Below are 22442 nucleotides of genomic sequence, written 5' to 3' on the forward strand. Positions count from 1 at the left end.
ACTACCAACTTTCTTCCACAAAACTTATTTTCATTATCAAGATGGATATCTACACAATTTTGAATCAAATTCCTATCTTAGTCAATTCCATCTTTCAATATGGCCAATATAATGGAGAATTTATCCTCACTTAAATAAAATAAAATTATCTAAAACTCTAATGATGAACTTTTGTACTGGGTTTTAAAATTACTTTTATTCTTTAAAGGATGTAATCGTACATATTTATGAGAAACCATGTGATGCTTAAATAAGTATATTGTATAATATGAAAGTAAGGGTAAACATCTGTCTTCTAAAACTTATTTCTTTGCAAGTGAAAACTTTCAAAATCCTTTATTCTAGATTTTAAAATATATATGAAAAGATATAATAAACAGTGGGAATTCTATTGTTTATAGGGACACAGGAATTTATTTCTCCTATCTAATCTGACTTTTGTCTCTGTTCTTAACAGCATTTGGTATACTGTGCAATGAAGGAGTCTTTATATGTGTAAAAATTAATTCAGGCCCTCATGCCTGTGTGTGTGTATGTGTATGTATGTGGGAGTGTACACTGATACATATGTATATAGAGGAGATGATCTTATTTTATGAGACAAGGGAACTGGCTCACCAGCTAAGCTAGACTGGCTGCTTGTCAGCAAGCCCTAGGGATCTGTCTGTCTCTGTCTCTCAGATTTTGGGATTAAAAGCATGTGCCACTACAAAAGCTATTTTTTAATATATAGGTTTTGTTTATTAAGCTCAAGCCTTCACATTTGTACAAGCACTTTATACACTGAGCCAACTCCCCAGTTCTATATTTTTTGATGAGTCATTATAAAGTGAAGAGAAGTTATACATAATTGTGGTTTGATTTGCGTTTCCCCGATGATTAGTAATGTTAAACATTTTGCCAAGTATTTGTTGCCCAGATACGCAAAGTTTCAGCCCGACTTACCCCTGAAGCATGTTGGCAGTGGAGGGCTCCATTTTCTGTTTAGCTGGCACCACACTATACTGCTGCCTTTCATAGTAAAGCCAAGCTTGCACTTAAATGTTATTGTGTCATTTAAGAAGAAGGAACATTTAAATCCAGACTCCACTTCTCCATTTTCAATTTGTGGCACTGGGCACTTGACTATAGGAATACACTGAGGGGGTGGACTGTTCCAGATGCCAACTTGATTGTCTTTGCTGGTGCAATGTATTGACTCCTTACCCACAGGTCAAACAGTTTTTCCCCATTTTTTCCAACATGGCAACTTTATTACCATTCCATACAAAAAGGTGTCTCTACTGCTTCTGTAAAAGTACCCATTGGCAATGACTGGAGGTGACTCACAAGGAATAGCTTTTGAAGGGAAGTAGTTAAGAAAAGAGAGAAAGCAATTGAAATGTTCTATTTTCTAAAAATTTAGTCTTCATTTTCATAAACCAAACTTAAACTTTACTTACAACTTATTTTTAATAATGAAATTCTGTATTCTGATCAAATAAAAATAAGTCAGAAATGAAAATACAAGGAACTGCCTGATTAAAAAGTCAAAAAGCTATGAGGGCAGACAGAGTACAGTCTGTGTTATTAGAGATTTCTTGGTGTGATCTAATTTTACTTGGTTGCATTTGTCATGTGTAAACTCATGCATATTTTAAACTTAAGAACCTATTCACCACTAAATAACATCATAAAAGAACATTAATGGAATAGTGTGATAGGATTAGAGATCATGGAAGAATATCAGTCAGAGCTGTGTCCATAACAACCAAACCGAGTGAAATGTCTCAGGCACTCATTTTTATGCACCAATACCCAGTTTCCCTTTAGAAAGGGATGAGAAAAATTTAGTAGGATGTCATAAAGTGATCATTTTACTCACATTCACAAGTAGGCCTGTCATTATCCCAAATTAGATTATTGTCTGAGAGAATACATCTAGCAGATGAGTCATCAATGAGTCGATATCTGGAGGCAAAGAGGTGCTTAATCACATCCAGGTCACACTTAACACTTTAGAAAAGCCTAATTTTTTCCTCTTAAAGAAGGAGGAAAGGGTAGAATAACATTCATGATATGGTGAAATAGTGATAAAGAAGTGCTTCCTTAACAGGTTCAACATTAGAGCAAATGAAGTCTGACTTTCTTGTCAATAGCACCAGAGACTTAAAATTGAAGCAAGGTAGCTCCATCTTCTTTCTTTCTAAGGACCCCCTTAACTGAGCAACACTGAAATGTCATTTCTAAAGCAGACCAAGGAGACCATGCTTCTGTTTTTATTCATATTAATGGGTTTATGGTTAGAAATATTATTTCTGTATCCATATACCCTGAAGAGGCTTCCTGCCTACTCACCCTGTATTACAAGGATATGGAATTGTTGACCCAAACTTGATAACCATACTTATATTCACAGAGCCATGGAGGAGGTCTCCAGGAGTTGTACAAGATCTACCTACAAGGGAAACAAAACAGGATTTGGGGCTGGAATGGAGAAGACTTTATGCGTTTTCTATTAAATTCCCTGACTGGACTTGCTGATCGTTCTGCGTATGTTTTCTCAAAGCAGTTTTTGAAATTTGTAAAATCTGTGCTTTCTCAAGGAGAAACACTGTTCAAACCTTATTGTCTTTATTTCTGTGTATGAGAGAAAACTTTATTTGTGGTCAATTCTATATTAAAAACTCTATGTTCTCATTATTAAAATCTATCAGCTAATGGCATCATTTACCAAGTCTCATGTATTAAAAGCCTACAGTCATCATTTCCTCTCTATAACTCATCCTCTAATCCTTCAGTTCAATTAGTTACAAAATTTTATGGCCTGGATTCCAGAATATCTCCCAAACCTATTACTTTGGCGTTTTTATTGTTTTACTGTATCGTTGAGTGGCAAAATTTGTCACGACCGCCTTGCCAGCAAGGAAGACGCAACACCGGACTCTTCTCTCTGTGGTTTACTCAGGACCTTTGAATAATTTTCTCACCCTCTCACCCCAGGGCAATGCCAGCCTACAGTTTATTTAACCTTTGGGTAGCCAACCCCAGCAAGCCACGTGGGTAATGCAGATAGCTCCAAAAACGTGGAAGCAAGCCAGATCTTTAGCTTTAGCCATATATGGAGTTGTTCACAGCTGAGAGCACTCACCATCAGGAAGGTGGAAGGCAGAAACCAGCGCCACCTTTAAGGTGTGGCATCATGCAGCTCTCTACAAAAATTCATCTTTCTAATGCTGGCCTCCCTTGGTCTAGTACTTCCACCATAACATGTCATGAGTTTCTCTTTCTTTCCTTCCTTCCTTCTTTCTTTCTTTCTTTCTTTCTTTCTTTCTTTCTTCCTTCCTTCCTTCCTTCCTTCCTCCCTTCCTTTCTTTTTTTAAGATTTATTTAATTATTGTGTATACAGTATTCTGCCTGCATGCACACTTGCAGGTCAGAAGGGGGCACCAGATCTCACTCTAGATGGTTGCGAGCTATCATCTGGTTGCTGGGAATTGAACTCAGGACATTTAGAAGAGCAGGCAGTGCTCTTAACCACTGAGCCATCTCTCTAGCCCAAATTTCTTCTTTTATATATAATATAATTAATATAATATAATCAATATAATAATAAAATATAATATAAATAAATATAAACATATCATACTTCTCTCTCAAAAATTTATGATGAATTAATATTATTCACAGAAAAAGTATACAATCTTGGAGTTTATATGTACTCAAACCATACTGCTCTTTCTCCAGTTTTTCCAAAGATATCATTTCTGCTGGGTGATGGTGGTGCACAGCTTTAATTCCAGCACTCTGGAGGAAGAGGTAGGCACAGCTCTGTGAATTTGAGGCCAGTCTGGTCTACAAGAGCTAGTTTCAGGACATCTAGGACTGTTACACAAAGAAACTCTGTCTCAAAAAACAAACAAAAAACTAAAATATCAAAGATATCATTTCCTCCAAATTTCTATCCAGAAGACCTCAATCTCCCTAATTCTCTTAGACAGCATTTATTTTCCTATGGTTGAATAGAAGTTTACCTCTACTATTAAACAACATCATAAAGCCTGGACATAGAGTGCTTGCCTTGCCTGAACAATGCCTTGTGTTCAATCCTTAGTTATATGTTATATATGCATAATTTGTGTTGTCCCTTATACAATCCATTGTCTACTGCTTCATTCTTGTTATTTAATAAAAATATCTCTTGAATTAAATGTGGTAAGAATAAGATGAAACTAATATTATTTTGTACACTAATATTTAATCTCTAAGACAATGTAAAAATCATAGAATGATGTCAGAAAGATGATGCTAAACCATGGTGATGACTTAAACCCTAGTATTCAGAAAATTTAGGAGTTAAAGGAAACAAAAAGGCTGGGATCACACTTTTGTAACATGAGGGGACCGGCTTGTTGGGGTTTCCGTTCCACCCGGTACCCCACAACCAGCAAATCCCAAAGAGAATCACACACAGGCCTCCTTAAGGTTATAAACTGATTGGCCCATTAGGTCAGGCTACTTATTAGCTCTTATAACTTATGTTACTCCATTATTCTTATCTACGTTAGCACATGGCTCATTACCTTTTCCAGTGGGGCAGCTTACATCTTTCCTCTATGGTGGCCTGGGCAGAACTGGAGGAATGGCTTCCTCCTTCCTGGAATACTCCTGTTTTCATCGCCCCGCCTCTACTTCCTGTCTGGTTGACCCGCCTATTATTTCCTGCCTGGCCAATCAGCATTTTCTTAAAATATCCCGTACTTTTGTCAATATTTACACAGAAGAGTCCAAGTCAGCATTCCAGATATACTTGCACATCAATGCTTATTGTAGTATTATTCACAGTGGCTAAGTTATGGAACCAGCCTAGGTGCCCAGCAATAGAATAAATTAAGACAATATATGTATACACAATGGAACCAATATATGTATACACAATGGAACCTTTTCAGCTATCAAGAATGAAGTTATATTGTTTGTAAGAAGATGAATGTAACCAGAGATAATAATATCAAGTGAATTAAGTCAGATTTAGAAAAACGGGTATCTCTTTTTTTTCTCTCTCTTATATATTTGAATGTAGATACAAACTGTCTGGAAGAACAAATGGTACTAATGGGAGGGGAGAAGATTACAAAGGAGGGGGGGGGTCATAGGATATCCTCAAAGTATATTATATACTTGCATGAGACTAGCCTTATATAACCTTATGTAATAAGATAACCTTATGTGATAAAATAGTAATAAAATGATGAGCCTATATACTTTTTGGTAGGGTTGAAGGGAAGTTATGTCAGCTATTAGTACCAGTTATTTTTCTTATCATTGTGACCAAATGCTTGACAGATACAACTTAAAGGAGGGGGGATTAGTTGGCTTATGGTCCAGGGGATATCATTCATTATGATGAGGAAGGTATATGACTGGAGCAGCTTGGTCTTTAGGGGAAGAAAACTTCAATAGCTGCTGGTTACATGACACCAGTCAGGAAGTGGAAAGTTTAGCTGGAAGTGGGGGAGGATATATAACCTCCATGGTCCACTCTCCAGATAGATCTATGGCCTTCTAAAGGTTCTACAGGACAGCTGTAGACTGACTGTTCAGATACATGAGCTTATGGCAGACACATTATAGTCAAACAATAATGGGTACAAAAAATAAAAAAATCCTCTAGTTTTATGATAAAAATCAGAAATATACACATAAAAGTGTCTTTAAAAGTGTTTTTAAGATTTTATTTTTATTTCATATCTAACAGTGTTTTACCTACATGTATGTATGTACACTATATGTGATCAGTGACTGCAAAGTCCTTAAGACAGTTATGCATTCCCTAGAACTGGAGTTGTGGGTGATTATGAGGCACCAAGTGGATGCTGGAAACCAAACCTTGTCCTCTACAAGAACAGCAAGTGCTCTAACTACTGAGACATCTCTCCAACCTTCCAAGCAAAAATCTTATAAATAAAAGCTTTTAGCATAGGATACTAAATTATCATAGAGATATTTTAAAATTAAATTTACTTTAATTGATTTATATGTGATACCACTTCTACCAGTTATTCTAATTAGATAATAATGTGTGATTATCAAACGTAAATAAGGACAAAGTTAAATTATCTTCCACAATATGGGAAACCATTTACATTCATAAGATTCAATCAGTGATAACAATACAGACAAAGAGGAATACAAGATCTGGAAACTACAAAGGAAGAGGGAACTTTATAATGTGACTTTCCATGTCAAAAAGAGGCAAGAATTTTTCTTTCTGGGTGAGGATTAATGGAAGTCTCATCTCTAGTAAAGAGACCTTGGACTTTTACTAAAACTACCCACCTCCCAACCCTCAGTACAGAATCTCCAAAGACTGGATTCTCCTCCAATCAGAAAAGCAAAGGAGCAGGTGACTTGTCTCACTGGCTAAAGACACTGTTCTCTAACCTGACTGATCAATTAAGTTTAATTCCTGGAGCCAAAGGTGAAAAGAGAGAGCTAACTCATTTTAAATAGTCCCTGACCTCCAAGCACATGCCATTGAATCCACACCCCCCAGTAAACAAATAAATACATGTAATAATTTTTCAAATTGCATGATGTGGGTTTTCTTAAAAGTCCCTGTTCCCTCTTTTCCTCTTTTTAGCGTCAGAGTGAAGATCAGAATAGCGACTATAACACAGAAAATGTTTCTGGAGGACAGGGTGCAATGAACTACTTAGATCTAAGGGGCTTCACATGGATGATTTAGAAATCCTGTGGAAGTAGATGGAGGATTTATGAATGGGATGAATATAAAGCTGGCCAGAAATCAGGAACGGGGTGGGAGACCATTATTGAGAATTATCATCAAATGCCTTAACACTGGGACTCTGAATATCTAATAGCTGTTTTTTAAATGAGAGTTATGTATATTAAGGAAAATATGGTACTAAGCATAAAACATTCATCAGTGAACATGAAAGGAGGTCCAGTCATCCCTAGAATTTGTTTTCCAGTAGAAGTTGTACCACAACTAATGCAAATACATTAGTTCTGCATTTAATGACTAGATTCACCATTAACTGCTAATTGCTACACTTGTAAGTGTCAACAATCAAGTACCGTGACCTAATTTCCCCAGCAGCTCATGATTTCTCACAGCTCTGTGGGACGGTAGCACAGCTCATTTCTAACTTCATTTCATATGTGAGAAACTGAGGGTCGAGGCTCTAACCGACTTTCTAACATTTACCCAGCTATTGATATTTGCTTATAGTTAATATCTTATAACCTATGAATATATTCACTATGAGAATAAATTATATTACGACTTGCCAAAATTCACCCAGCTATTGAGGTTGTCTTATAACCTATGTCTTCACTACCAGAGCAAACTATACTACTTTAAAAGCAAGCCAATCTGTAAAACAAAAACAATAAAAAACCAAAAACTGTTACAGAGAACGTTGAAGGAGAACCTATGTAAGCATACACTGCTACAGAAGTCACAGTCTTAAATATCCTATCAAAGTCAAACAAAACCTGAGACCCATACTGGAGAATCGGTATTATTCTTTAAGAAAAGCAGGGACTCAACAACCCTTCCATGGCTAGAGAGGATTTCTGCATGCACAGAAGCACATGAGCCCTATGATCCTTGAACACAGCACTTGGCTGAATTCTCAAGAGGCTGGGAATCTTGAGAGAGAGAGAGAACCACCAAACAGCAGCAGCAGTCATTCAAAAGCGCCCACTCGTGGCTCAGGTTTCAGTGGTGGTGGTCCAGGTCCCAGAAGAGGTGGGGCCATTCTGCTTCAAAGACTGACTGAATCTCCGAAGTTGTCAGGGACAGACAAGTATCCAGAAGTGCCCCTGTATCCCTGGTTTGGTCTCCAACCTTTGTGTAGGCACAGAAAAATTTCTAGCCCTGAAGGAGTTCCCTTATCTGCACTCCCGTACCCAGCTCACCAAGAACTCCTGGCGCGATGAGATTGAAGAAAACCCAGAAGAAAGCCTGGTCCGAGCTAGGGCGAGTGGAGGAGGAGGCACCGTGGCCAGCGGCCCAGTACTGCGGAGTGAAGCCAGCGGGCCGGCGCCAGAGCCTAGCAGCCACCAGGGGCCGCAGGAAGCACCCCGGGGAGCGGCGGCGGCGCGGGAGCAGCACAGAACGGCAGCCAGTTCGGGCGGGCGTCATCATGGACAAGAAGTTGTTCACCAAGGAGCTGGACCAGTGGATCAAGCAGCTGAACAAGCTCTCCAAGACCCAGGTCAAGAGCCTCTGCGAGAAAGCTATAGAAATCCTGACAAAGGAATCCAACGTGCAAGAGGTTCGATGTCCGGTCACTGTGTGTGGAGATGTACATGGGCAATTTCATGACCTCATGGAACTCTTTAGAATTGGTGGTAAATCACCAGATACAAATTACTTGTTTATGGGAGACTATGTGGACAGAGGATATTACTCAGTTGAAACAGTTACACTGCTTGTAGTTCTTAAGGTTCGTTACTGTGAGCGTATCACCATACTCCAAGGGAATCATGAGAGCAGACAGATCACACAGTTTTATGGTTTCTATGATGAGTGTTTAAGGAAATATGGAAATGCAAATGTTTGGAAATACTTCACAGACCTTTTTGACTACCTTCCTCTCACTGCCTTGGTGGATGGGCAGATCTTCTGTCTACAGGGCAGTCTGCCACCATCCATAGACACACTGGATCACTTCCGAGCACTTGATCGCCTACAATCAAGAAGTTCCTCATGAGGGTCCAATGTGTGACTTGTTGTGGTCAGATCCAGACGACCGTGGCGACTGGGGGATATCTCCTCGAGGAGCTGGTTATACCTTTGGCCAAGATATATCTGAGACATTTAATCATGCCAATGGCCTCACGTTGGTGTCCAGAGCTCACCAGCTGGTAATGGAGGGATATAACTGGTGCCATGACCGGAATGTAGTAACAATTTTCAGTGCTCCAAACTATTGCTATCGTTGCGGTAACCAAGCTGCAATCATGGAACTTGACGACACTCTTAAGTATTCTTTCTCGCAGTTTGATCCAGCACCTCGTAGAGGGGAGCCAAATGTCACTCGTCGTACCCCAGACTACTTCCTGTAATGGAAATTTAAACTTGTACAGTATTGCCATGAACCGTATATTGACCTAATGGAAATGGAAAGAGCAGCAGTAACTTCAAAGTGTCAGAAAATAGTTAGCATTCAAAAAACTTGTTTTTTACACGGACCAAAAGATGTGCCATATAAAAATACAAAACCTCTTGTCATCAACAGCCGTGACCACTTTAGAATGAACCAGTTCATTGCATGCTGACGCGACATTGTTGGTCAAGAATCCAGTTTCTGGCATAGTGCTATTTGTAGTTACTTTTGCTTTCTTGAGAGACTGCAGAAATAGGATGTAAACATTAACACCCGTGAGTCCAGTTGACTTCCACTTAGCTGTAGCTTACTCAGCATGACTGTAGATGAGGATAGCAAACAATCATTGGAGCTTAATGAACATTTTTAAGTAAGTACCAAGGCCTCCCCTCTTGTTTTGTTTCTTTTCAGGGATACCATTTAATTTAATTATATGATTTGTCTGCACTCGGTTTATTCCCTTCTCCAATCTCAGCCCCACGTTGTTCTTTGTTATTGTCAGAAACCCTGTTGAGTTGTTTTGGATAGAACTGTTTCCCCTCCTGTAAGATGACGTCACTGCACAGTCACTGCAGTGTTTTCATAATAAACTTGAGAACGGAGAGAGTCAGCTTTGGATTGTATCAGTGGGCACGACTGGTGCTGTTATTCCACAAGATAAATCAATTGATCAATTTCGGAATTTGTAGAATTCCGGGTAAAGAAAAATAAAGAGCAAGGCCACTGTGTAAAAAAAAAAAAAAAAAAAAAAAAAAAAAAGAAAGAAAACCCAGAGCGAACCCAAGGCTCCCATGCCACCGCAGCGACCCATGAGAAGGTTTCTTTCTGAGTGTTCTGAGTCTCCAGCATGGATAGGGGGATTTGGCTAAAGTGCCAGGGCGTCTGGCTGTAAGCTGTGGGGAAGGACCCTAAAATAGCCTCTCCTCCGCGCTGGGTACTGAAGACTTGTGGAGCACATCTGCAGGTGGCCAGGGGCAGAAGAGGCAGGGAGGGCAGCCCCGGATAAATCTGCTTTTGGCTCAAACTGAGTCCTGCTCAGCGCCTGGCTTGCCTACTTTTTGTTGACTGAGAACCACGTACATTATACTTTTCTCTGCCTAGATCTGAAACATTTCACAAAATAATACTAATTTCTACTAATCTACAATTTTCGTATGCTGTGTCAATTTACAGTATTGTATTCATTAAACCTGTTTTGCATTTTGTTCCAGTAAATTCATTTCCAAACCCAATTAATATAGTCAACTCTCAGTTTGAGAAAACAACCTAAAGTGGCTTACTTAAAGTGGAAATTCAGGAATTACACTGCCTGGCATTGCAGTCTTTTTACTGTAGTGTAAGTAGTAAAAATTTTAATTTCTGTATATCTATAAAGGGGGTTCCTAAAGGGTAATATTTTAGAAATTTTGTCTCTCTGTCGGTTAAAAAGTATATATCTTTGACTATGTAATTATCTTATGTAATTGCTACATTTGATATTTTAATAAATTATAGGCATTTATCTCTCCTTTATTTTAATGTGTATTTCTTAAAAAAATAAGGGCATGTTTCCACAATTATACTACAATGATCAATTGCAAGACTCCAATATTGGTACATTTCTATTTTATAATTTTTACTGTATTCAAATTTTGATGATTACATCAACAGTCTGTAATGGCAAAATAAGAACAACAAAACTATCCACCCTCAGGATCATATATTTGATTCTTGGGTCTCTTTTTCTTTAATTTGAAAAAAAAATCATTTTTAATTGGGTTAATTAGAGTTTTAATGTCTAGTTTCTTGAGTTCTTTATATATTTTGTTGATCAGACCTTTGTCTGATGCGGGGTTGGTGAAGATCTTCTCCAAATCAGTAGGTTGCCTTTTTGTTTTAATGACAGTGTCTTTGCTTTACAGAAACTTCTCAGTTTCAGGAGGTCCCACTTATTCATTGTTGCTCTTATTGTCTGTGCTACTGGGGTTTTATGTAGGAAATGGTCTCCTGTGACCATGTGTTGTAGACTACTTCCCATTTTCTCTTCTATCAGGTTCAGTGTGTTCAGATTAATATTGAGGTCTTTAATCCATTTTGACTTGAGTTTTGTGCATGGTGATAGATATGGATCTACTTTCATTCTTCTACAGGTTGACATGCAGTTATGCCAGCACCATTTGTTGAAGGTGCTTTCTTTCTTCTGAAGGTGTATAGTTTTAGCTTCTTTGTCGAAAATCAGGTGTTCATAGGTTTGTGGGTTAATATCCAGGTCTTCTATTCAATTCCATTGGTCGACTTTTAATGTCTTGTTTCTTCACCATAGAACCTTCATTCAGCGATGGATGGAGACAGAGACAGAGACCCACACTGGAGCACTAGACTGAGCTCCCAAGGTCCAAATGAGGAACAGAAGGAGGGAGAACATGAGCAAGGAAGTCAGGACCGTGAGGGGTGCATTCACCCACTGAGATGGTGGGACTGATCTAGTGCAAGCTCACCAAGATCATTTGAACTGGGACTGATGGAGCATGTGATCAAACCGGATTCTCTGAATGTGACTGTCAATGAGGGCTGACTGAGAAGCCAAAAACAATGGCACTGGGTTTTGATTCTACTGCATGAACTGGCTTTGTGGGAGCCTAGGTTGTTTGGATGCTCACCTTCCTAGACCTGGATGGAAGGGGGAGGTTCTTGGACTTCCCACAGGGAAGGGAACCCTGACTGCTCTTCGGACTGGAGAGGGAGAGGGAGAGGGAGTGGAGGGAGTGAGAGGGAAATGTGAGGTGGGGAGGAGGTGGGAATTTTTAATAAATAAAATAATTTTAAAAAATCTCCCAGAGTATTGTGTGTGTGTGTGTGTGTGTGTGTGTTGTAGTATGTGATTGTGTTCATGTGTTTTCACATGTGCTTAAAGATGTATGTGGAGACCAGAGGCTAATGTCAATGTTTTTATCTGCTTTCCACTCTCTTATTTGAGGCAAGGTCTCTCTCTGAACCCCAAACTTGCAGATTATGCTAGGCTGGCTGCTTAGTGAGTTCCATTTGCTGTTTCTGCCTCTCTTGTGCTAGGATGACAGGTATACTGGGTGTAGCTTTTTACCTGGATTCTGGAAATTTGAACTCAAACCCTGGTGCTGGTATGACAAGCATTTTACTGACTGAGCCCTTCCCAATTCCTGGATCAGGAACTATGTTGTTCTTTCATTGTTTGTCTTTGGTATCTTTGAAGTAACTATTTTTCTAGAATGGCACTCAAAGTATTTGTCTATCATACAGTATGGTAACAAATTACCCTATAATTAGTAGTGGCTTAAAGTGAGGCTTAATAATACTTTTTAGTTTCTGAAGTCATAATTTGAAGGAATTTAGCTGGACTGGACATCTTCTCCAATACTGTGATCAAAATGATAGCCAGAACTGCAGCTATCTGGATGACTGGGACAGGAAAAGCACACAGAAGATGCACAGTCAGTGGCTGTTGGCTGGATTCCTCATTTCTTCATCATGTGTATGTGGAAAATGGACTGTTGAGTTATAGGGGTTGAAACTTCTTCTATTATTAGAGACAGCTAACTTATTTCAGATCAAGAAGAACAAAAGCCAGAATGTCTTTCATGATTCTCAGAAGTCATAACATTTTCAGAACAAAGATCAGTCTTTCTCAGTGCCAGACACTATGCATGGATGGGGATACTGGGAGTCAAAGATGAAGAGTCAAGTGAAGACTGGTTGCCAACATCACTCAGTTTGGTTTTATATAATGTTTCTTCACAATTAGATTGAAATTTTGCCTTTTTTGGCAGAGATATCAGAGAATGGATGCTCTCGCATGTCTGTATATACACATTACCTGATGGTCCTTTTATTGGTAGTGGTCACTTTTATCATATAAACAGGTTTTTGCAGTTAAGTAATTATTGTCCCCTTAATATTGACAAGTATTTTGGGGGAGAAATCTCTCAAAACTATATAAACACTTCATTTAAAAATCAAAATTTCACCTGCTAATGTTTGCTCATTAATAATTTTTTTATCTTACTCAATTACTACTGTATGACTCCTGTATGATAGTCAGCCATTACATTTATATTCATTAATTGATATTCCACTGAAAAGACTTTCTCATCTATTCATTTATTCATTAATTTTTCTATATAAAATCACCATGGAACCAGTGTCTATATCAATATGAAATTACTTATTTAGTGAGCCATCATCTTTTATTAAAGTTATTTAATTCATAAATTGTACCTGCCTTGCCCTGTAGGAGATCTCAAAATAGTCCCTGTTTCTCTTTTGTCCAATTCTTACAAATTTTTGAGTACTTCAATTTGTGATTTTCAAGATTCACCACTGGAATTTCCTCTTTCTCTAAGGAATATTGGCTCTTCTTCTTTTAAAATCAGTGTACACATTTTCATTTTGCTTTTTTTGTCATGGTTAGACTCTAAACCCTGAACACTGCATTCATTGTTAGTGGAGTACCACTGCTTCTTTACCTTCTTTGCAGACAAAATGAGAAAAAGCGAGCATGAAGCTGTAGTCTAGTCCTATGTCTCTGTAAACTTTTTCCTTCTTTACATCTGCCATTGATCTATATTATGTCTTCTAATTCCAGTTCTGACTATAGATTTCCCCATCTTTCCTTCTGTCTCATTTGTAATTCTGTCCTCCAAAGGCAAATCACTTAGTTCCACAATATACTTATTTATTTGTTCTACAGAAAAATAAGTTTAAGAGTTGCTAAATTTATCATGGTAAAATGAAACCTGGAAAATTTTTAAGTTTTATTTTATTTGTGCACTGAAAGCATAGAAACCATTAATCTCCAACTCACAGTATTCTCTTCCATTCTGGAATATAGAGGAACCTTAAACTGCTTAGGTTAAGTAGCCTTCTCCAATGCAAATATATTAATCATTTAGATTGGGTTATTTTCCTTTGTATTACATTTTAGTTTGTTTCTCATCATTTTTACTTAGAAAACACATAGTTTTAAATATAAAAACTGTTCAAAATGTATGATTAGAGAAATGCCTATCCTTTTTTATTGTATTTTCACCTACTGGCTATAGGTAATATATTTCAGTATTTTCTTGTTTATCTATTTTATTTTTTCCCCAGTGAGCAAACACATAATTGTGTTCTTATTTCTTTTTCACATATAAAAGAAAGTATGCCATTGCTTAGGGTTATAACCCTAACCTTCCTTTATTTTTCTTCACTAAACAAATACATTAGACTTCACTCCTTATACAGTAAGAGGTATTCCTTACTCTCTTTATTGATGTATGGTTGGTGTGGGAGAATTGTCTGTATTCTGTCAATCATATTTTAATAAAACGCTGATTGGCCAGGCAGGCAGTATAGGCGGGAAAGCCAGACAGGAAGTAGGGGTGGAGCAAAGAGACTGGGAGTATTCTGGAAGCAGAAGCTCCCTCTGCCACTCCTGCACAGACCACCGAAGAGACAGGATGTAACCTGCCCAGCTGAGAAAGGTACTGAGCCGTGTGGCTAATGTAGATAAGGATAATGGGGTAACAAAAGTTGTAAGAGCTAATAAGTAGCCTGACCTAATGGGCCAATCAGTTTATAACCTTATGGAGTCCTGTGTGTGATTTTCCTTGGGACTTGCTGGCTGTGGGGTACTGGGCAGGAACAGATACCCCAACAAGCTGGCCCTCATATTACACATGGTACTTCACTGAATGGATGTACTATGGCTTTTTCAACCATTTTTATATTGGTACATTAGACTATTCAATAAAAACTCTCAATATTAACAGCTTCCATTCTGCACAGAGTAACAGATTAGATTAGAAAACAAGATTCATCTTTTTATTTTTATGTTTCTGTTGTTGAATGTATACCTTCAATTAAAAACTCTATGAATGAAATTGCTTGGTCAAATGTAAAACATGTATATATTTTTATTAGCTAATGACAAATTCCCTTTTTAAAAAAAAGTTGTTTCAACTACAGAGAATTGGAAGCATGGGGTGGGAGTAGGGGAGAGTGTGGAAGGTGAGAAGGGAGGAAGGAAAGGGAGTGGGAAAAATACTTAGCTCAGTAAAAAAAAAGGTTTTTAAAAATTTGTGTCAACATTCATTCTATTGTAGAACTCTGACATTTAGACATGACATGACTGCTGCTTTAAGAAAATTACAACATCTGTAATTATGCATAGGAATCTCATAGGCATTCAAAGTCCCACTCTGTGAGAATATGCAAGAGGTAAACATTTGCTAATGAGGAAGAGCTTTTATCTTCAATTGTGTCTCCACTGTAAGCCTGTGCTCCTTTCAGGAACAACATTTAAACTCATTTGTTCACCAAGTTAGACTTATTTGGAATCTTTCATGGATTATAGCATTGGTACCCTATACAGGATGAAAAGTGCCCTGCGCTCAGCCTCGCCTGCAAGAACCATGCGGGACACAGGATTCTTCTGCAGAAAGGCTTTAATCCTCTTGGGAGCTAGAGCATAAGCCATATGGCGGAGACCCAGATATGATGGAACCCATCCCTTATATAGGAAACAGACCCTGCTTCGGACGTGTCATTCTTGGATTGGTCAATTGTCCATAATCCCAGGTGAATGCCTCGGGAGTAGGCGGGGACAGTACCAACACGTGTGCGTTCACCTGGCGGTGAAGCCGGATGTCAGCGCCATCTTGATGATGGAGAATGTGGCTGCGGCCTTCTACAGAAAAGTATTTGTTCGTGTCTTCCTAAGAAAAGTCAACACAACAGGAAGCTTATAAATCGGGTTTGTAAGGTATGTCTCCACTGTAAGCACTCAGGTGGGGATAAAGAAAGGGAAGGCAGATGATGAAGTCTATCTTGGTCCCTGGAAAACAAAAGTGACAGAATATATCAAGAAAAAGTCTCTAGGGGAAGGAAATTTGACAGGAAGATGAATCTAATGCTCATGAACCCTCAGAAGGCTTTAAAGTTTGAATAACAGTTCAATAAAGGTGCAGAAAAAGTGTGTGTTTCATATTATGCCCTCTGTGAAGATGAGGATGAGAGCCATCCCAGCCATTCTCCTAAAGGAGTAGCCAAGTTTCTCACAACTGAGGGCTAGACAAGGCTCCTTGAGGTCCTCTGTGAATGTGTAAAATACTTGTACATTAGCAGATGTGGAAACTGAGTGTACATTGGTTATGACAACTCCTAGGGTACTGGAACAATGAGTGGTAGTGGATGGACACAGAGATAGAACAGTCAAAATAAAAAGGGCATTGCTTGCCCCAAGGGAGGGGATTATCTCTCTTAAGAGCATACTGTGAAAATTTTTCTCTTGCCAGAAAATATACTGGATATGGATATACTGATAAGATACCTTCTACATACCATGGTTGGAGAGTTTCTCCTGGGGATAAGAATTTTAAATTAGTCATGTGTGGTTGGGTGAATTGAGTACCTGAAGGGAGGTAAATAACAATACATGTTTCATGAGAAATAAGAAGTTACAGAAATCATCAAACAATTAGAAAAGGTAGAGATTATTTGTCCCTCTTGAACCCCTTTCACAAACCTTATGGGACCACTAAATAAACTAGGTGACTCATGAAAAATGGCCATGGATTATAGACAACTAAATGAAGTTGTGCCTCTCATCCATTCTAGTACTCAACATTGCTCTTTTGACAAAAAAAAAATTTGCAGGTAACGGGACACTTCCATGCTGTATTGGACAATGTTAGCATTTTTTTTGTATTCCTTTCACATCTTCAAACTTGGAATAGATAACAACTCAAGTTTTCTCAAGTTTATCTTCAGGGTCCTACTGTTTGTCATGGTCATTGTTTCTTTATCCAGCAAGTCCTGTATTCAGCTTCATTATATAGCTTATACAAGTTTATATAATGGCATCCTTTCAGGGTCTTCAAGATTTAGAAAAGTACCTTGAATATACACAAATGCACCTATAGAAGTGAGGATAAGAAGTCAGTCTATACAAAGCATGAGGGTCAGGCACAATTGTGAAATTCTTTGGAGTATGATGGTAAGGTAAGTTGTGTCTAACACCTGACAAGTTTATTGAAACAAATTTTCATCAGCCTATGCAGTGGCTGTGAATGCAAAACAGCTGCATGTATTTTGGGTGATTTCTAGAGGAACTGCTTCACTGTCACAGCCATCTTGTTTTAAATGCCCATCCTTTATATGATTTGATGAGGAGTCCCACATGGGATACAGACAGTATATATCAATAGGCTTGGGAGAAAGCTAGAATCCTTGGAGAACAGGCTAATTTGTATGCCTCAATACTTTTGATGATAAATTTATGGTGCAAGTTAATAGAAGCTCAAAGATATATTCTATCTATAACCCAGATAGAAAAACTAAGTAAACAACTTCTATAGAATGTTGATCCTAGTCATGGAAAGAGATAGAAGCTCAGATATCACACTAGGACAATAATTATTAGCACTATACAAGGCATTTCAATAGACAGAATCCATTGTAGACTTAATTTCAGTAATAGTTAAAACAGCATATCCAATTTTGGGCCAGACTTAATTCTGTTATAGCATAAAATCAAATTCTGAAAAAATGGCATGCATATTTATAGCAATGTGGTTTGGTGTCCGTGAGTGCTACAACCACTGCCATATAGGCCGTGCTGTGACCAGTGTCCTTTCAAGTTGCTGAGTCCCCTAGAATTAATGACACCAAAACCCAAGCCACACAAAGTATTGTATGGAATTCTGACCATGTCTGTTGTTGCCTGGTGCACTGTTGGTACCATGATGGGCACCAGACAAGAAGGAATGGCGACACCAATACAAAAGAATACAGATACCGTATAGTTTACCTTCTAGCTGTTCCAAATGACATACTGATTTAATACCCTTTGTTGTTTGCTGTTTCCCTTCTTCCCTAAAAGAGGTAGGCAGATAGATAGAGGGAGTTTTGGAGACCACTTGGAATAAACATACTGGAATCTGGGAAAAGGGAGCTCTTCTCAGGCTCAGAGTTTGCTTTCAGCCAAGCACAAGCAACACGTGATAATTTATAAATATACTTTATACCATATTCTTCCCAGTCTAGCTCCCTTTAAATTTCTCATGCTCCTGTTACTTGCTGCAAGTGGGCCCAAGTAAGCACATTGTTCATTAAGCTACACTTGATGGACTCAATTCTTTGGTCTGCTCTTACCCCATCTGGGTGCTCCAGGAAAAAACAATCATGCAACACATTCCTATGAAGAATAAATAAGATCACCTCTGTCCACCGAGTCTTGTGCTATTTTCTTATAAAATAGTATTTTACTAATTCATTGAGATTTTCATACAATATAGTTTGATCATATTTATCCCTTCCTCCAGCTCATCCAGATTCATCCTCACATCCTGCCCAACCAACTTCATGTTCCAAAAAGAAGCCCAATTTTTACAACCCAAATATTCGTTGGTGGCTAGCCACCTCCTGGACTGTGGTCAAACCCTTAAAGAAAACTGATGCTCCTTCTTTCAAGGACTTGAATTGCCTATGTATTGCCAAGAACACAGATAGGCATACTGCTTGCTCAACAGCCCACAGATTGCTTTAAGACAAATAAACAAACCAGTTTCTTCAATACTTAGTTTTTCCTAGTCAAATATTTTGAAAGTCATTTGGGGGTTCCTGTCATTACATGAATATGGGATATCTACAATGCTTTACTATCTAAGCCCATGACTTGAAATGTGGGTATGCTGCATACAACATAAGAGTTATATGTACACAATTAAAATAAACTTATAAATACTTCTTGCAAAAGCATTTTTGTCAGTTAGAGAAAGAGAAGAAATGTCAATTTACAAATAGGAAATAAGAACAAAATCCAGAATGTTACCAAGAACACAGCCTAGTCTATAAAGTGAGTTTAAGAATGGCTATGGCTATTGCACAGGGAAACTGTGCCCCCCAAAATAATAAAGATAGAAAACAAAACAGAAAAAAGAAAGAAAATGCCACTTCCACCCCCTCTTTTCTCTTTGTTAATCCCAGATTATTTATTTTAATTTTAGCTTTCCTTTTTAAATAGTATTTGCAGAAGCAGTGTTCAGAAGGAAGTACTGGACCATGTAGTGAAATAGTTTGTCTGAAGCACAAATAAAAAGACAGGTCCTGTTTCAAAAAAAATCAAGTTAAAATGTGAAATAAAACAAATAATGCAAGTAAGAGTTTTGGGTTTCTTTTTTTACTTTTGTTTTTGATTTTTTGCTAAGAAGCCTGAAAAAGACTTAATTCAGCAATTTTCCAACTTTGACAAGAAGGTAATGTTTCCCAACTTCAATAAGAAGGCAAGAAATATGTTTATCTATCTATTCTAGGTGGTGCTGGCATGTGCCTTTAATCCCAACACTCAGAAGGCAGAGGCAGATGAATCCCTGTGAGTTCAAGACCAGCCTGGTCTATAAGAGCTTGGTCCAGCACAGCTAGGACTGTTAGGCAGGGAAACACTGTCTCGAGAAACAAAAAAAAATGCATGTCTGAACAGATCAGTCAAGTTGTAGTCTCACCCTTTAATGGGTCAGCCAGTAGTTCAAGGTTAGAAAAGGGTGGCGACCTTGGTGTTTTCTAGTCTGTGAAGTCAGTGAGTCTCACTCCTATCAGGTCCCCTCAGGGAACAGGTGTGGAGGCTAGGGCCCATGTAACAGGTGATCTAAATCTCAAAACAGTAATCAAACATACACCAAGTAGGAAGAAATGCCTTTGATAGTTACCCCATTCAAGAATTAGGAAAAATCAAGTTGGGTGCCTTTAGTACTATCACTCAGGAGACAAAAGCAGGCAGATCTCTGTGAGTTTAAGGCCAGTCTGGTCTTCAAGAGCTAGATCCAGGACAGGCTCCAAAGCTACAAAGAAACCCTGTCTCCATAAACAAAACAAAACAACAAGAAAAAAAACCCACACCACCACCAATAACAACATCAAAAAAGAATTAGGAAAAGCTGAGCAGTGGTGACATAATACTTGTAATCCTAGCACTTGGGAAGCTGAGGCAGGAGGATATCAGTGAGTTCAAGGCCTGCCTCATCTACCAAGCAAGTTCCAAGGCTATTACATAGAGAAACCCTGCCTAAAAAGGCAAAACAAAACAAGCCACAAAAAACAAAAAAATTAGGAAAGTGTTCATGAAACATTTTGAACCAACAGATGGCACGTAATAGCAATCAAAGGTGAAAGATAAAATGCAAGAAATTCTTTGATGAAATCCAACCTGTTTTCATGGTCAAAGCTGTACAGCTAATAGAGTGAGAGGGAACATGTGTCATCTATCAATTAAAAAAAGCTAGCATATCACATGATCATGAAAGATAAAAATCTTACAGTTGACACCATCCAACCTCAAGTGAGAAAAACTTGACACAATGCAGCAGGAATTCTTGCTATTCTCCAGTATGCCATATAAGGGGAAATTTTGTTCCTGCAGATTTTGGAACAACTAAAACCCTCTTATCTTCTTTTCTTTTCCATCATCCATTCATCCTCCTCAGAGGACATCTGGACATTTGAAAGGATTTGGTTTTGTTAACTCTGTAAACACTAAAATTGAATAGCCAGTTTCTACTCATTTCAGTTGAGTTCAGTTTTCTACCAAAAACTCCTGTCTGGCATGTCTCTGTCTTTGGTGGGTTACTGTCCCACCATCCACATAGCAGCCAAGAAAGAGCTGGCTGCCACCCATAACTCTAATTTCAGCAGAACCTCACTCCCATCTTCTGTCTTTTGAAGGTATCAACCAGGCACTCGCAGAGTGTTCACAGAGGCAGACAGGCAGCCAGCCACACAGGCTGTGTATGTGTGTGATATCAAGCATGCATGTACATGCCCTATCATAAAAGGGCAATGGCAGAATTAAATTGGGGTAGGTCTCAGAAGCACACAAATCCAAATCTCTGCTGAGCAGTCAGCACAGGAAACCAGACTCTAAGCTAAAGCCTTGGAACCAGTTCTGGAACTCCCAAGTGCTGATATTAAAGGAATGTGCCACCAGGGCACCACCCAGCAGGATCAAGGTGGACATCAGCTTGACTGACTGACTGATATGGCACAACTCAAGACAGGAACAAACATGCAAATACCACTGTGTGCATCCCAACTCTTCTGTGCCCACCACATAGGTGCCCTTCCTCCCCCTCTCTGCTTTACAACAAGGGGCTAGGGAGGCCTCCATTGAGAATCTCCAAGAGGTGCCTCATTTTCTACCTCACTGTGCATGATGGCTTGTGAAGACCAAAGAAGGTTGCCTGTGCAGCCTGTGAAGGAAGAGACTTTCTTATTTAATCCCATGAAATCCCTCCTCTTTAAGTCATGTACACCTCCCCCCACCAGCCAGCACTGTCTTTTCATATTTCTTAGTTTGTTCGTATATTGATGTGGGGCATCTCTTACATAGCCCTGCCTAGAAAACATGACTTTCAGAGTTCACAGAGTTCACTCTGCCTCCTGAGTGATGGGATGATGATAGTAAAGGTGTTTTGCTTCCTTTCTTTTACATATTTAGTTTAATTTTAAAATTTATCCAAGACTTCCCGTGTGTGTGTGTGTGTGTGTGTGTGTGTGTGTGTGTGTGTGAGAGAGAGAGAGAGAGAGAGAGAGAGAGAGAGAGAGAGAGAAAGGGAGAGAGAGGGGGGGAGAAAGAGAGAGAGAGATAGCACGAGCGAGGAAGAGAGCAAGAGTATGGGGCTGTTGAGTATAACGTTATGCTCCAGACACTTTCTAGATCACATGTCAAAAGTTTTCATTATGGGGATTGGAGAGATGGCTCATAGGTGAAGAACATTGACTGCTCTTCCAAAGGTCCTGAGTTCAATTCCCAGCAACCACATGGTTACTCACAACCTTCTGTAATGGGATCTGGTGCCCTCTTCTGGCCAGCAGGCATACACACAGACAGAATATTGTACACATAATAAATAAACATTTTTAAAAGTTTTCATTATGAAATCAAAAGTCAATAAACAACTGTGAACTTTTTATTTATTTGTTTGTCTGTTCGTTCATTCATCTGTTCACATATTTGCTTACTTTATTTATTTACAGTGGAAGAGTTCATTTAGGGTTAGGAATCAGTACAGAACCACCCATCAGAATGGGAGTTATGAAGGTATCATGGGAAAAGAGTAAGAAGTCATGACCTTCCCTTTTGAGAGGGAGCATTCTGAAGGGAACAGGCCCCTACAGAATAAGACTAAGATAAGAAACCTTAGATTCAAGTGCCCACAAGTCCTTTCCTCCAACATCAGGCATTTAGATAAGCAAGGGTCCATTATTTCCTTTTTGAGGAACTTCAGGCCCTGACATTAACATATGACTGGGGCCAATTGGCAAGGTAATGCTAGC

At 38.7% G+C, this 22442-nt stretch overlaps 1 protein-coding gene across 1 annotated transcript; it reads left to right on the forward strand.

The window, feature by feature from the left end:
• Positions 1–8138: 8138 nt before the first annotated feature.
• LOC125410501 (serine/threonine-protein phosphatase 2A catalytic subunit alpha isoform) lies at positions 8139–9723 on the forward strand. Its single transcript, XM_048450141.3, is given in 2 exon segments — positions 8139–8699; positions 8701–9723. Coding segments are annotated over 2 exon segments (924 nt in total). The 5' UTR covers positions 8139–8153; the 3' UTR covers positions 9079–9723.
• The last annotated feature ends 12719 nt before the right edge of the window (positions 9724–22442 follow it).

Source organism: Myodes glareolus, chromosome 22 (genome assembly GCF_982192425.1).
Source record: "Myodes glareolus chromosome 22, mMyoGla1.1, whole genome shotgun sequence".
Classification (NCBI taxonomy): domain Eukaryota; kingdom Metazoa; phylum Chordata; class Mammalia; order Rodentia; family Cricetidae; genus Myodes; species Myodes glareolus.